The sequence below is a fragment of the Ailuropoda melanoleuca genome, chromosome 6 (genome assembly GCF_002007445.2).
Source record: "Ailuropoda melanoleuca isolate Jingjing chromosome 6, ASM200744v2, whole genome shotgun sequence".
NCBI lineage: Eukaryota > Metazoa > Chordata > Mammalia > Carnivora > Ursidae > Ailuropoda > Ailuropoda melanoleuca.
Genome location: NC_048223.1, coordinates 102,651,856 through 102,666,617, shown reverse-complemented (window position 1 = coordinate 102,666,617; position 14,762 = coordinate 102,651,856). Strand labels below are relative to the sequence as shown.

The window sequence follows — 14,762 nt, the reverse complement described above, 5'->3', positions numbered from 1 at the left end:
AAAAAAAAAAAAAAAAAGAATATCCTGCCCTTGCTAAACTTCCCTGAGTCCACAAATCTGGTTGAGTTGCCAACAGATGCCATGTTCCATCTGCTTAGCTAAATTTCCTCCCCTTAACTCCTAGCCAGATCCAAGCACTTAGCCTACCTCACTCTGTAGCTTTGTGCTTCCTTATCTGGCTTATCTTCATAAAACAGTGTCCCCAGTATGAGACAGTGATCATGAAATTACTCAAAAACCAAACACAATGTTTTAGAAGAATCCTGATCTTTCTATCACATAGGAAGCAGAGTTGAGTGGGCCAAAGAACTTCAATTTGGCTCACTCTCTATGTGGATAAAGCTTTCTCTTTTAACCTGTTATTATGGATACTTTTACATACACAGAAAAGTATGGAATAGTATATAATGAATTCCTATCACTCAGCTTTCCACCTTCCAAATTCCAAGGCAAATCCCAAATATTATATCATTATGCCCATTTTTATCTGTATGAACATATCTTAAATTTAGTCTCCTTGTTAAAATTAGGGACTCTTCCAACATCTTTACCCACCAAATGCTCATTTCCCTATACTATGACAACGTTCCCTTTAGCTAATTGCCCCGGATCATGCCTAACAACATTTTACTCTTCTCTCTTTGTCTTTACTTCTCCTATTCTACTCCAGGCAAACCTTACTCATCCTATCTCGAGAATATTCCTTAAACGTCTTTCCTTCTTTCCATACTTACCACTCTGGCTCAAGCCCACATGGCTTCTTGCCTGGACTATTATACAACCTTTAAGCGGCCTCTGCCTCTATCTATTCCCTCCTCCCTAGTCCAATCCACTCTAAGTGAAACCACTACAATGGTCTTTAATCTTTGTTTTTAGTGCCCTCAGTGGGAATCAGATTCAGATGTGAATTACAACCCTTCAGAAAAAAGTACTTGCACGAGTTTATATGTTGAATGGGGGCCATGGACCTCAGATTAAAAACCTTTGCACTATCAGCAACAGAGAATTAAATTTTAAAAATACCATCTAAAAAAACCCAGCATCTAAAAGCAACAAATAACTAGGAATAAATCTAACAAAAAATGTACAAAGACCTCTACACAGAGAAATTAAAGACCCAAATAAATGGAAAGATACACCATTTTCATGGATTGTAGAACTCAATAGTGTTACGATCTCAATTCTACCCAAACTTATATAGAAATTTAACACAATGCCAATAAAAACCATAGCAGTATGTTTTGTGGACATTAACAAGACGATTCCAAAATATATGGAAATGCAAAGGGCCAAGAACAGCCAATGCAATCTTGAGGGGGGTGGGCAGCTGAAGGACATATACTATCAGACATCAAGAACTGGTATAAAAATACATTAATTAAGAAAGTATGATATTGGCACAAGAATAAACAGAACAATGGAACAGAACAGAGTCCTAAAAATAGGCCCACACATATATATAAACAGGTGGTATATGGCAATAGTGCCCCTGCAATGCAACAAAGAAAGAATCATCTTTTCAATAAATGTCACTGGATCGGGGCGCCTGGGTGGCTCCATCGGTTGAGCGTCCGCCTTCAGCTCAGGTCATAGTCCCAGGGTCCTGGGATCAAGTCCCGCATCGGTCTCCCTGCTCAGCAGTGAGTCTGTTTCTCCCTCTGCCTCTGCCTCTCCCCTGCTCGTGCTCTCTCTCTCTCTCTCAAATAAATAAAATAAAATAAAAAGCCTGAAGATTCTTTTAATTAATTAATTAATTAATTAATAAAATGTCACTGGATCAACTGGATTTAAAAAACAAAAACTGAATTCTGTCCTCTACCTCACACCAAACATTAATTAATTAATTCCAGATGGAGTGTAGATCTAATTGTAAAAGGTAAAACAATAAAGCTTGTCAGGGTCTTAAAGAGATATCTGTAGACTCGTGTTTATAGCATTATTCACAACTGCCAAAAGGTGGAAGGATCCCAAGTGTGGCAAGAGATTAATGGATAAAATGTGATGTTTAAATATGATGGAATATTATTCAGCCTCAAAAAGGAAGGAAATTCCAACACATTCTACAACATGGATGAAGCTTGAGGACATTGTGCTAAGAAAAATAAGCCACTCACAAAAAGACAAATACTATATGATTCCACTTATGAGGTATCTAGAGTAGTCAAATTCACTGAAACAAAGCAGAATGGCGGTTGTCAGAGGCTGGGGGCAGAGGGAAATGGAGAGTTGTTGTTTAACAGGTACAGGGTTTGAGTTTTGCAAGAGAAAAAATGTGTATTCAGTTCAGTTAAAGCCAAGCAAAATAGGTGTCTACACAAGATGGGGTGGTAGAATCTGCAGTGATCTACTGCAGGAGGTCAGAGCCCCAGCAGGACAAAAAGGATGTCCATACAGGAATATGGCAGCCTTGGCAGTCCTGCACAGGGTGCTGGAGTAAAATGGACTGAGAAGAGCAACTAGTGCAAGGTATCAGATCCTAAGTGAGAAAGATGTTCAAACGGGGAGCAGGGGCAGCAGCCTGATATGGGATTTTGGAGCCTGATTAAGGTGAGGATGGATCAATGTGGTAGATGTCAGGAACAGCAGCAATAGGAGAGACTGGTCACATATAAGGAAGTTGAGTAATAAAATACATTGAGGATAATGAGAATCAAGTTACTGTCAGAAAAGGGAGTAATAATTATGGAAAGGAAATTAATGAATGAACCCTGTGGTGTTAGACTAGAACTGGAGATATCAGTGTGAACTCATGGCTTTAAATAAATATGTAGATAAAATTAAAATGGTGATATAAATGCACGTGTGCATTTTTACACATACATATATTCCATACCTCTGTCCCATAAGAGGACCTGGGAACAGTGACACCCCAACAGCAATAAGCACACCTAACACCCAGATCTTGACTTCTAAATATCTTTCTCTACCTCAAAAACAAACAAACAAAGAAAAAACACACAAGAGAAAGCAGTGATTCCAGGGCTGGGGGCGGCGGGGGGTGGGGGGGATACAAAATGAGCCCTTTTAAATACAAGAATACCTTCTTAGGGGCGCCTGGGTGGCACAGCGGTTAAGCGTCTGCCTTCGGCTCAGGGCGTGATCCCGGCTTTATGGGATCGAGCCCCCACATCAGGCTCCTCTGCTGTGAGCCTGCTTCTTCCTCTCCCACTCCCCCTGCTTGTGTTCCCTCTCTCGCTGGCTGTCTCTATCTCTGTCGAATAAATAAATAAAATCTTTAAAAAAAAAAAAAGAATATCTTCTTATACCAGAAAATAAGAAAATGCTCAAAGAATGACATCAAAAAGACAAAGCAGCTTGAGAGCACTGCCCAAATATGGAACAATTTGAGCATCAAAATAAATGACAGTATTGGATTATAACCCATCAAATAAAACAGGAATTCATAAGCCTATTCTGTTATTAATAGACTGAAAATCTGATGAAGAATAGGATAGTCACCTGGTTTCAAAGTACCTTTCCATAAAATATTTATTACAAAGATAAAAACGTGTTTTAGTTATTTATTTTTAAAGATTTTATGTATTTATTTGACAGAAAGAGAGACAGCCAGCCAGAGAAGGAACATAAGCAGGGGGAGTGGGAGAGTAAGAAGCAGGCTCCCAGCGGAGCAGGGAGCCCGATGCGGGGCTCAATCCCAGGACCCTGGGATCTCGCCCTGAGCCGAAGGCAGACTCTTAACAACTGAACCACCCAGGAGCCCCAAGAAAAACGTATTTTAAAGAAGAAACTGCCAGATGCCACCTTAATCAAGTGAACAAAATTGTAAGACAAAAATCATGTGTCACCTGATAGGAAGCAAGGAGTAAAACTACAGCATCGCTTCTGTGGTATTTCTGCCAAAAATAGATAACCTGGATCCAATCATGAGGAAAACTCAGATAAACCCAAATTGAGGAACCACTGTACAAAACAACTAGCCTGTAATGTTCAAAAGTGCCACCGTCATGAGAATTGAAGAAAAACTAATGAACTGTTGTTCTACACTGAAGGAGACTAAAGAGACCTGACAACTAAATTCGATATGCGATTCTGGATTGGATCCTTTTGCTATAAAGAACATTAATGAACAACTGGCAAAGTTTGAATGGGGTCTGGGGTTATATATGTAATTGTACTGTATGTTAATTTCTGAATTTTGATGGTTGTATTACTATTATGTAGAATGACCTCGATTTGTAGAAAATACATACTGAAGCATTTAGTGACGTGACAACTTACACTCAAACAATTCAGGAAAAAATATCATTTGTGTTTTACCTGAAACTCTTCTGTAATTCTGAGATTAATTCAAAATAAAATGTTAAGAGAAAGAGAAAGGATTGCTGCACTGGTGGTTACCAAACACTAAAAATAAAGATACTGATATTAAATGTCTCTGTGTGTGTGTGTGTGGGTATGTGTACGCATATATCAACGTACACACTCCAATTAGGGGTAACTATCTTCTCTCGAGAAAGACTATTAGTTTCTTCTGCCTTCCTCTTACACATTTAGGGTCCCTTGTGATTAACACTGGGTCCAACACAAATAATCCAGATAACCTCCCTATTTTAAAGTCAGCTGATTAGCAACCTTAATTCCATCTGTTACCTTAATTCCTCATGTAATTTAACATACTCACAGATACTTGGGATTGGTGGGGCAGGGGATGATTACTCTGCCTACCCCAAAGAGTTTCCTTTATTCTGAGATTATATCCTTGCTACTTTTATGGTATTAGGAGCTCTTTCTTTCTTTTATAAAATGATGGTGCTAATTGCAATCATTCTTTTTAAACTATTGGTATGTAAAAAAAAAAAAAAAAAAGCCCTGCTAATCCTGCGAATACTATTTAAGTAGTACAAAACCTTGTGAAATTTTTCCTGATCCCTCAAATGAAAAAGTCTGAAACAAAACATTCTGTTCCTAAAAAGACACCATATCCTCGATGAAAGATTTGTATTTTTCAGAATGTAAGGAACAAAAAAATTTTTTAAAAAGGCAGACAATCCAATTTAAAAAAGATGACCAAGGCTTATATTGACACTTCACAATAGAGTATATTTAAAGAGCTAATACAGGTCATGATCTCAGGGTTTTAAGATGGAGCCCCATGTCCGGGTGCAGAGCATGCTTAGGATTCTCTCTCCCTCTCCCTCCCTCCACCCCACCCCCCCCCAAACAAACAAATTAATAAATGGCCAATAAACCTAAAAATGTGCTTGATTACAATGGTCACTAAGGAAATGCAAATTAAAGCAGTGAGACAGTACCATTCATCTACTAGTCTGGCTAAACTAAAAAAGACAGACAACATCAAGTAAACGTTACAAGAACATGCAGCAACAGCAACTGGAACTCTCATACGCTGCTGTAGGAAGCGCAAGATGGAAAACAGTTTCATCATACCTATTAAAGCTAAACATCCTCATACTCTATGACCTAGCAATCCTACTCCCAGATACACACCCAACAGATATGTACATATGTTCAAGCAGAGACACGTACAAGATTATTCATAACAGCACAATTCACAGTAGCCAAAAACTGGAAATAACCCAAATGTCCATCAACAATAGAATGGCTAAAAATATGAAGTATATTCACACTTGTGGAATACCACACAGCAAAGAGAATGAACATATTACACCCAAAAAAATAATCTGAATATATCGTCTTACAAACAATGTGGGACAAAAGCAGCCAGAAACTGAAGTATATATACTGGAATGATTCCATATATATGAGGTTAAATACAAATAAAAGTAAAACTAACCTACAGGTATTAGATAATACTTACACAGAAGTGATCATTAGGTAAAATTTTAATGAGCTATATACTCATGATTTGTACACTTTTTGTATAATTACTTCTCTAAAAGCTTACAAAGACAGGTACATTCACAAAGTACACTAGAATATTATTTTTCAATACAAACTGGGTTCAGTCCAAACTCCCCAGTCCTCAGTCTTTCTTTTCTTTCTTATCTGCTATGCACCTTATGTTCAAGTCATATCTATCTACTCAACCCATGCCTGCCCATCTCTTGATTTTCTGGCCTTTACCCAAACAACTCCCTCTTCTTGGAACTGCCCACCTCAAAAACAAGTCTATCAAAACCTATCTATTCTACAAATTCCAATACGAAGCTTTCTTCTCCCACAAAGCATCCAAAGATCTCTCTACTTAGAACTGATTTCCCTTCTGTTAACTTCTGTAGCACTTTGTGCCTCTATTTTGGCACTTACTGTGCCTTAAGAAATACTATAAATTCCTATCTTCTCGATAGATCGTGAAGTTCTAGAGGAGACAGAAGTTTTATTTAATTTTGTATCTTCATCCCTTCCTGCCCCCATAACCATCTCCCTCCACATGTAACATGATGTTTTGCAACTCAGTTTATGTTCACATTTTTATCAAATCACATTCATGCCAACTATCATGGCCTCATTTTCAGTCATCAACCCACTGATTTTGCCAAGTACTATTTAAAAGGAAAATGCAGTGCTCCAGCAATTTAGGAACATACAGTCCTAAATTCCCAATGAAAATCTTGGATACAAATAGGAGTTTAATGGTGTAATTGATCAATTAACACATTACACATGGCAATTCACAATTTAAAATGAACTGAGAAGGGGAAAAAAAGAGAACCTTTTCAAGTAGGTAAGACTAACAATGGCCCATTTTCCAGTTAAGAAAATTAGTTTGGGTATACTGCAGTCCATGATTAAATGTGGGTCTTCATCTGGGGTTCTATTTTTTTAAATATATACACTCAATATACTAAATTTAAATTTTTCTGACTAAAAACAATAATCACTGTAGAAAATCTAGAAAACATTAAAGAAGCCAAAGAAAAGAAAAATCACCTAAGTAATGCTTTTGTGTGTGTTTTACTAGCACATTTTCAGATGCCGTTAAATATTTTGAAATATTACCCATAACCCAACAATTCACAAATAACCACATTAATAGCTTAGTGTTAATGTGTTAGTTCCCGAGTACAAGGATTTGTGCATCTGTGTTCCAAAAGTATTATCCACGTGCTGTAATTCCTGGATGTCTGTTTCCATGACTTTTCAGTGAAAGCCTGAACGTCCCCCAGACATCTGAAAATATCAGTACCATATCTTTGCAGCCTCAAATTTAGGTGCAGAGAAGGGATTTAAGAGCTCTAAACCTGCTACCAAGGGAGTTGTTAGAGCATTATGCATGACCTTGATTCAAATTCTGTTATAGTTCAAATTCTGTTACAAATGCCATTGGAATGACATCAACTTTATCCTTCCCAAGGACAGAAGAATAGCTTGTAATACTGATGAACTTTTCAGGGCATCACTGTGGATTAATGTCAAGAATCTAACTGCTTCTTTATGCCTTTTTTTTTTTTAATAACATGATGCAAAGATACCTGCTATATTAAATAGTGATTCTAAAAGTATCCAACCCAAGGGTGTTTTTCGGTAACCAAAGTAAGAAAGTGCTAGTCAGGACAGCACAACAATAAGCGGAATGAAAGCACAATAGCCGTCACAGTAGGCACTTCATCATTCTTCTATAAATCAAGTATACTAAATTACATTACAGACAATTGTTACTATAGTACATTATCATACAAGTTACTCCCTCCCCCACGACTTCTATGGGCAGACTATAGTTCCCTGCCCTTTGACTCTGGGCACACCCATGTGACTTGCTTTGGTTAATGGAACACTGGCAGGTGTGACAGGACCCAATGACTGAAAGGTACCTGAATGACTGGACTTGCTCTCTTGTGCCTTTGCTGTAGCTGTAAGAGCTTAGCCTGATAAGTCACTATTTCTTTAGTCTGAGTCCCAGAATATCATATGTAACAGTTCTCAGTGAGCAGCCAAGTCCAGAGTCACCCAACTAAGCTCAGTCTATACCATCCGATACTTAGCAAATCCACATACTCCTGAGAATAAATGTCTATCACTGTATGCCGTGATATTCTGTGGGTTTTATTAGTCAGCAATAGCTGACCGATACAATGATACTGTGACAACTATAAAGTCTTATTCCATTTCCTCAATAATTCAAATGATTAGAAAATCTACATGTAAATCTGGACAGTAACTCTTCCACTCTAGCCATCACTAGCAAAGAAATATGCCATCATATTCCATTGTTTCTCTGCTCTTCAAGGATTAAACATAACGTAAGTCAGGGTACTGGGTCAGACTGCATGGGTTTGATGTCAGGCTCCTTGCTAACAGAGTGACTTTGTACAAGTTACTTATTCTCTCTGGAATCAGTCTCCTTACCTGAAAATGGGAATAACAATAGTACTGAATCTACTCTTGGAAGGATTAAATGAAATAATATATGTAAAGGATTTAGGGGCACCAGCCTGGCTCAGTCATAAAACATGCAACGCTTGATCTTGGGGTCATGAGTTTGAGGCCCACACTGGGTACAGAGATTAAAAAAAGAGAGAGAGAGAGAAACAAAAAGAATTTAGTAGCACATAGTAAACACTAAATAAATGATGGCTGTTAGCTACTTATGGCTAACTATATTTTAAAAAACAAAAATTAAAAAAACACAACTCTCCCACTCCTGTGATTATCCCATTATTGACAGAGTCAGGTCAGGTAAGATCACAAGCTTGGGAGTAAGAAGCGAAGTATATCCTAAAGGGAGAGCCAAATCAGGAAGGAGCAAGACCTTAGAAGGAAATTCCAATTCAGAAGGTTCACCTTAGGGAGGAAGGAATCCTCTCCAGGCTCTGTGGCTTTTGCTCCCTTGCTTCTCACTCCCACCCTGGCCACATATGAAGGCAATCCAAGAACTATGATGGCAGTGTCCCAGAGAACAAATCACAGTCTTAAGTCAATGTTACTCTCAGTATTTATTCCACTTGTTATCTCTGAGCCTTCTGTAAAATGTTCTAGCTCTGTCTCAGTTAGGCTTTGGGAAAGTAAAGGGAATAATCCAGAGATTCCCAAAGTACAAGGTGAATCTTGTGGAATACTAGTCAAAACGGTAAGATCCAGTGAAACTTTCCCGTATTTTTTCCCTCCTCTACTTCCAATTTACAGATGCTGGATTGACTACCAAGGAAAGCAGTAGTTTCTTTATAGTGACGGACTTGTTAAACACTGGCAAATATTTTCTACTTCATCCTCAATGAATTATTATACACACTTAGAAAGCACTTCCCATGCTATATTAAAATATTGCTAGAAAGTAGATGGGATTTGGGGCACCTGGGTGGCTCAGTCAGTTAAGTGTCTGCCTTCAGCTCAGGTCATGATCCGGGGTTCTGGGATAGAGCCCCCCCACCAGGCTCCTTGCTCAGTCAGACTCCTTGCTTATTGGGGAGCTTGCTTCCCCCTCTCCCTCTGCCCCTCCCCCCATTCGTGCTCTCATGCGTTTGTGTGCACGCTCTCTCTCAAATAAATAAATTAAAATCTTTAAAAAAAAAGTAGATGGGATTTTTAAATACTTCAATAGCACAAAGATTTTTTTTCTTTCTTCATTCTCTTTTTTATTGTAATGCCATTTACCGCAAAATAATTTTTTCTGTACATGATCAAGGCCTTACATGTCCTATCTCCCTTTAGCAAGGGAAAAAAAAATTCTCATCTGCTTCCTTTCTTTCAGGATTTAAACACTATACAAATAATATACAATAGTAAGTGGTCTTTTTTTAAAAGTTCATTTTCTAATTTAGCAATAAAAAATTTGACAATCATTCAAAGTAGAATTTTCTCTACATCTAATAATTCACTTCTAATAATATGTACACCTATTACAAACATAAATTAAAAATTAGCACAAAGAATTATCACTAATTCATAATTTCATACCTTAATACCAATATAAGAATATCCAGAAAAGAAACTGAAGACTAATTTAAATTGAGAACACGTAAAAGAGACATAGAAACTCTGACAACTTAAACTAAGAACTAGTTTCAAATGCTCACCCAACCAGCTGGTAATCAATCTCACTGACTCAAAGAAAAGTCCATCTCAGTGAAAAATCTGAGTATTTACTTTAAAATGCAATTTCTTGCTTTTAGATACATACACTTCTCAAGCAAATAAGAAAAGTTACTGAATCATATTAATTCACCCAGTATTATCTCTGCAGTGACATTATTAAGGCAAGTCATGCAGGAGATCATGTTAGTTTCTCAAGAAGTTAACCTCAAAAAAGAGACGCTTCCAAAGTAAGCCCAGTGTTGTTATTCACAAATTTAGCTAATCCCGTTTGTATTTTTAGCATGAACATCCAACTACAATAGCATCCCTGGTAGCCAGTCTCAAAAGGCATGGTCTCCAGCAATTTCCCTCTCTGTTTATGCATGTCATTCTTCTGTCTACAGGTAGAGATTATTTCCCCTCCCTCTGACTCTGGTCTGGCCTTACTCTCTTTGACCAAGAGTGACATTCTCAGACTTCCAATCCAAGGACATAAGAGAACTGGCTGAATGCCTTCTATTTCCTATCTCTTAGAATGCTCCTTCTTAGAATCCAGGCACCCAGCTTAAGTAAATCCAAAGGCCATGTGGAGAACAGCGTGCCCACATAAAGGGGGACCGAAGGCCTTTAGGGCTAACTGAACTCTCAGCCAGTGGTCAGCTACGTGATGTGGCCATTTTGAACATTCCGCACCTTGCCAACACCATCAATCAACCACAAATTTAAGAGAAATAATAAATTGTTTAAGCCACTAAATTGTGGGGTCGTCTGTTACACTGCAAGTTACCTTTTATACTATTTCACTTATCAATTCTATAAAAAAGTATTTTATATGCCCCAAAATTATTTCATCCAAGTTTCAAATGTTTCCCCAGATCTATTATTCTGGGACTGGTTTACCCTGTTCATTTTTAAAAATAAACTTCAAATTCATCCCTCAACTCATCTTTTTATCCCCCATATATATTTTTTTAATATCTGCTTATAAAATGGTGCCTACATTCCCTCAATCACTTTCATGTCTCGTCTCAGATCCTTTTCCAGGTCCCATTTATCTTTTTCTGCATTGTAATTTTGTTGACCAAGGAAATATTAGTTAGGAAGGTGCGTGAGGACCTGCTAGAGCTAAATGAGATATTAGCATACAGGTTACTTAATGTGAACTACTGCTTTAATATCATTTGTTTCTAGAAGTTAGACATTCTGCTTAAACTATTTTTCACTAAGTATCCAATTCACTAAATTTTAACTCTAGACTATGTGTGAACTATGGTCAACTATGAATTAGCAGTCTTATGTTAATAAGATTTTATTGTAAAATTCCTAATCAAAGCACTACATTAATGTTGCAATAAGCAAAATTCATAAATGACAGTATCTATTTCATATTGGCATTTTAAATAAATTTTGCATTTTCTTAAACCATGGAAATCAGGGCATCCATAAAAAAACTGCCATTCACAATTCACAATTGAGGAAAGGATTAAGGCCAAAACAAAGCCAAACACTATACAAAAATCTCAATTGGATTAAAAGGATCATTCCTCCGTGTGTACTGTGCACTAATTACTTAGTGCAAGCACAAATATCTTCCCATCTCAAAACTGAGTTAAAGACATATGTTAGCAGGGTACATGGGACCAAAGGCAAGTTTGTAACTTACTCAGATTCATAATAAGACTGTGACTGAGCTGAAAAATATGAAATCTCTAACTCTCCGTTCTCTGCTTCAGTTATTAAGGTGTCCTTCTTGGTGACCCTCTTCCAGTTGGCCTTTTTCTCAAGCAGTAGCCAAAATAGCAGGCAAGGTCAAAAATGAAAGTTACTAAAATTAAAGAAAAAATTGGCTTCTCCCTATGGAAGGTGACTCAACATTTAATAATGTGTGGTGCCCTAAAAGCTGCAAACTACTACATGGCCTCTCCAGGTCCACTTTAACTCAATCAGGAGACCATTATCGAAACATTAACTCACTAGTACAAAGTGGAGATCAAGTAGTTGAGAATGCTCCTAGGCTGAGGTCTAATAGGGAGTAAGAAGATGATCTCATAATGTCTCTTTATGATCTATAAATCACATTATTCCATAAATTTGACATAAGTGTCAAGATTAGGACTCAGTCAACCTCTAAGCAGGAAAACAAAAATAAGGAGCTGCCAATTTTGTGACTTAAATCTAGAAGCTGGCATACAGGTTATTTAGCATAGAGATTATTCAATGTAAAATAATGTAAAATATCAAGCAACTTCCACTTACTTCTAGAGTCCAAAAAATTTAATATTTTAGAATTTCAACATTGGCAGAAACTCAAGAAACTTCTTCAGGCCTAATGGGATTTTTTTAGTGATATATTCAAACTTTAGTTAGGTGTTTTTGAAAGCACTAATACAAAATAAAGTTTTAGAGAATTTGACCAGTCTCTGAAGATGTATTCTTATAAATGGGGCAGTTTAAAGCCAAATTTCAACCAGGATAGTGTCCATGTTTATTTAGATTTGTTTTGGTATTTCAGACAAAAACAAAATAACAACCATCAAAGAAACGAGATTTGGAGTGACTAGTTACAATTACTTCTGAAAAAGCAAGACTCCACTGCAAATAATATCAATATCCCTAAGGTCACCTATTAAAATAGCAGTCTATGCATTCCACCATTCTTTAGCTGTAACCACAAAGCCTGGTTTTACACCTAAGATATACAAGAAGCATCAGATTAAAAGCATCAAATATAAGCCTATACAAATTTGCCAAACAAGCATAGCAAAAGAAAAGCAGATACAAAGTTAAAGAACAAGGCTCTAAAGGATTTAAATATACCCAACAAATTCCAATCCAAGTTCATACTGTGCTTCAACCTAAAACTGGTAAGTAACCACCAATTCTGACATCTCCTATTCCCCACTAGTTAGATTTCCCCTTTATCTCCTGAATTTCTCCACTGATCTCATCACTTCTTAGGAGTCTTGTGATTGCAATCTCCATGGCCCTTCCTTTCTCAGAAAGTGATATAGCACCAGGACCCATATTTTACTTTCTTTACAATTTAGCACTGTTTTGTTTTACCCTGTTAGATATTTTTCCCCAATCTCCTGTACCCATGTTTCCCTGATGGATCAACCTCTTGCTTTTTACCACTTCGTCCTCGCTACAATACTTACCCTCTCCTTTCAAAGCAGAGTATGTAGCCCTTTTTCTGACATTTGTAATTCTGGCTCACCATCAACACCCCGTTCCTTCCCTAGAGACTATCACCATAGTCCTAGGTGTCCATCCCTAGTCCTGATCCTCCTAAGTAAGGCCTCTTCCTTTTCAGAGTTTGTCTTGTCCAACATTAGTTTAGCCAAACTGGGATTGTACCCTGAAGGCAAAGGCTATCTCCCCTCCTCCCCACCCCACCCCCACATTCTACAGAACTACAAGTCTCCCACCTGCCCTGGCTTTCTCTCCTTCACCCCTTAGATCCATCTGCATCCCGCCTTGCCCGTTCCCTCCTTGCCCCTCACCCTAGATCTCTCCTTCCACTCTCCCGCGTTCCCCTTCCCCACTCCTGAACGCATCTCCTCTGCTGGGCCTTACCCGTAACCCTGACACCGAGAAGGCCCTGCCAGCAACCTCACGGCGTCTCTCCTCTGGGCTTCCTCCGCTCTTCAGTAACTGTCCCCACGCCCCTTTCCCTCCAGGGCCCCGCGCGCCGCCCAGAGCCCCCTCCCCGATTAAGCTCCCGCTGTCACTTGGCCTCTCATCCACAAGATGGCGGAGCTGTTGCCCCCACCCCCGGGTCCTCTCCGCAAGCCCCCCTTCCCCTCCTCCCTAGAGCTCCGTCCCGTCCCTTTAGCTGCCCCCGCCGCCGGCCTCGGCCCAGGATCCCGCTGCCCCCTCCTCCGGCGGGCGGGCGGCCCAGGCCCGAGCCTCAGCGACATCGCCAACGCCACCGCCTCCACCGCTCCCGGCCTGCGCCTTTTCCTCACCATAAACTTGAGCGCTTTTTCCTGCAGCACCGCCTCGGCTGGGTCCATAATCACCGGGGGCCACTGGGTCTGCACTAGGCCGGGGCCGCCCCCTTGGTGCCAGGCCGCAGCCAACGCAGCGCCCGGATCCGCCTCCTCTTCCTTCCCCCCGCCCTCTCTTACCTCTCAGGCACCGGCAGGGGGCCCGGGAGCCCGCTGTTCCGTGCACATGCGTGAGCCCACTGGCTCACGGGATTTGTAGTGCTGGAGTTTCCCGCAGCAAAAAGTGAAGTCTCGACGCGAACCGCAACTCCCGCCGTTCGCTGCGGCATGGTCGCGGTGGCCGAAAGCTAAATCCAGACAACTCGCCATCGAGTAGAGGAAATCGGCTGATGGGAATCGTAGTTTACAGCCTCTACGGATGGGAAACGGGAGGGGGGCACGGGTGTCTCCGTGGTTACCGAGGGACGCTAGTGGCTAGTGGCTGCCTGCCTGGCATTTAATATCAAGATGGCGACCATTGCCTCACCTGTAGCCCAAATACTGGAAAAAACTGTGAGAGGACTCAGAGGTCCCGGCAGCACCTGACAGACCAATGCAGAATTTGAAGGTCCTCCTAATCTATCACCCCACACTGCTCCTGAGGATCTTATTCTACCACTAAGAGAAGTCAAGGCCAGAGAGAACTCACCTCTGGAAATTCTTGGGTGTTTAGTGCTCAGAAGGCATGGCTTGTTAACCCTGGGACGGAAGCGTTGCATTAAGGGGCAAAAAGTGCCTCCAAAAGGCCTTCAATGGTTGGATATGATGGCCATCCAGCAAATAAAGCTCATAAGTATTTAGTTTGGCCTTGAAAGGGAC

At 39.7% G+C, this 14,762-nt stretch overlaps 1 protein-coding gene across 5 annotated transcripts in view; it reads right to left on the bottom strand.

Moving 5' to 3' along the window:
• Positions 1-14,085, bottom strand: part of BTRC (beta-transducin repeat containing E3 ubiquitin protein ligase) — a 166,067-nt gene extending 151,982 nt beyond the window's left edge. For 3 of the 5 annotated variants that reach the window (XM_002913868.4, XM_011235981.3, XM_011235986.3), the window contains exon 1: positions 13,923-14,084. In XM_002913868.4, coding sequence (XP_002913914.1) covers positions 13,923-13,970 — 48 coding nt within the window. In that variant the 5' untranslated portion in view covers positions 13,971-14,084. Of the gene's footprint in view, positions 1-13,922 lie in introns of all 5 variants that reach the window. The other 2 variants (XM_019809176.2, XM_011235990.3) reach the window with 2 other exon arrangements.
• Positions 14,086-14,762: the final 677 nt, after the last annotated feature.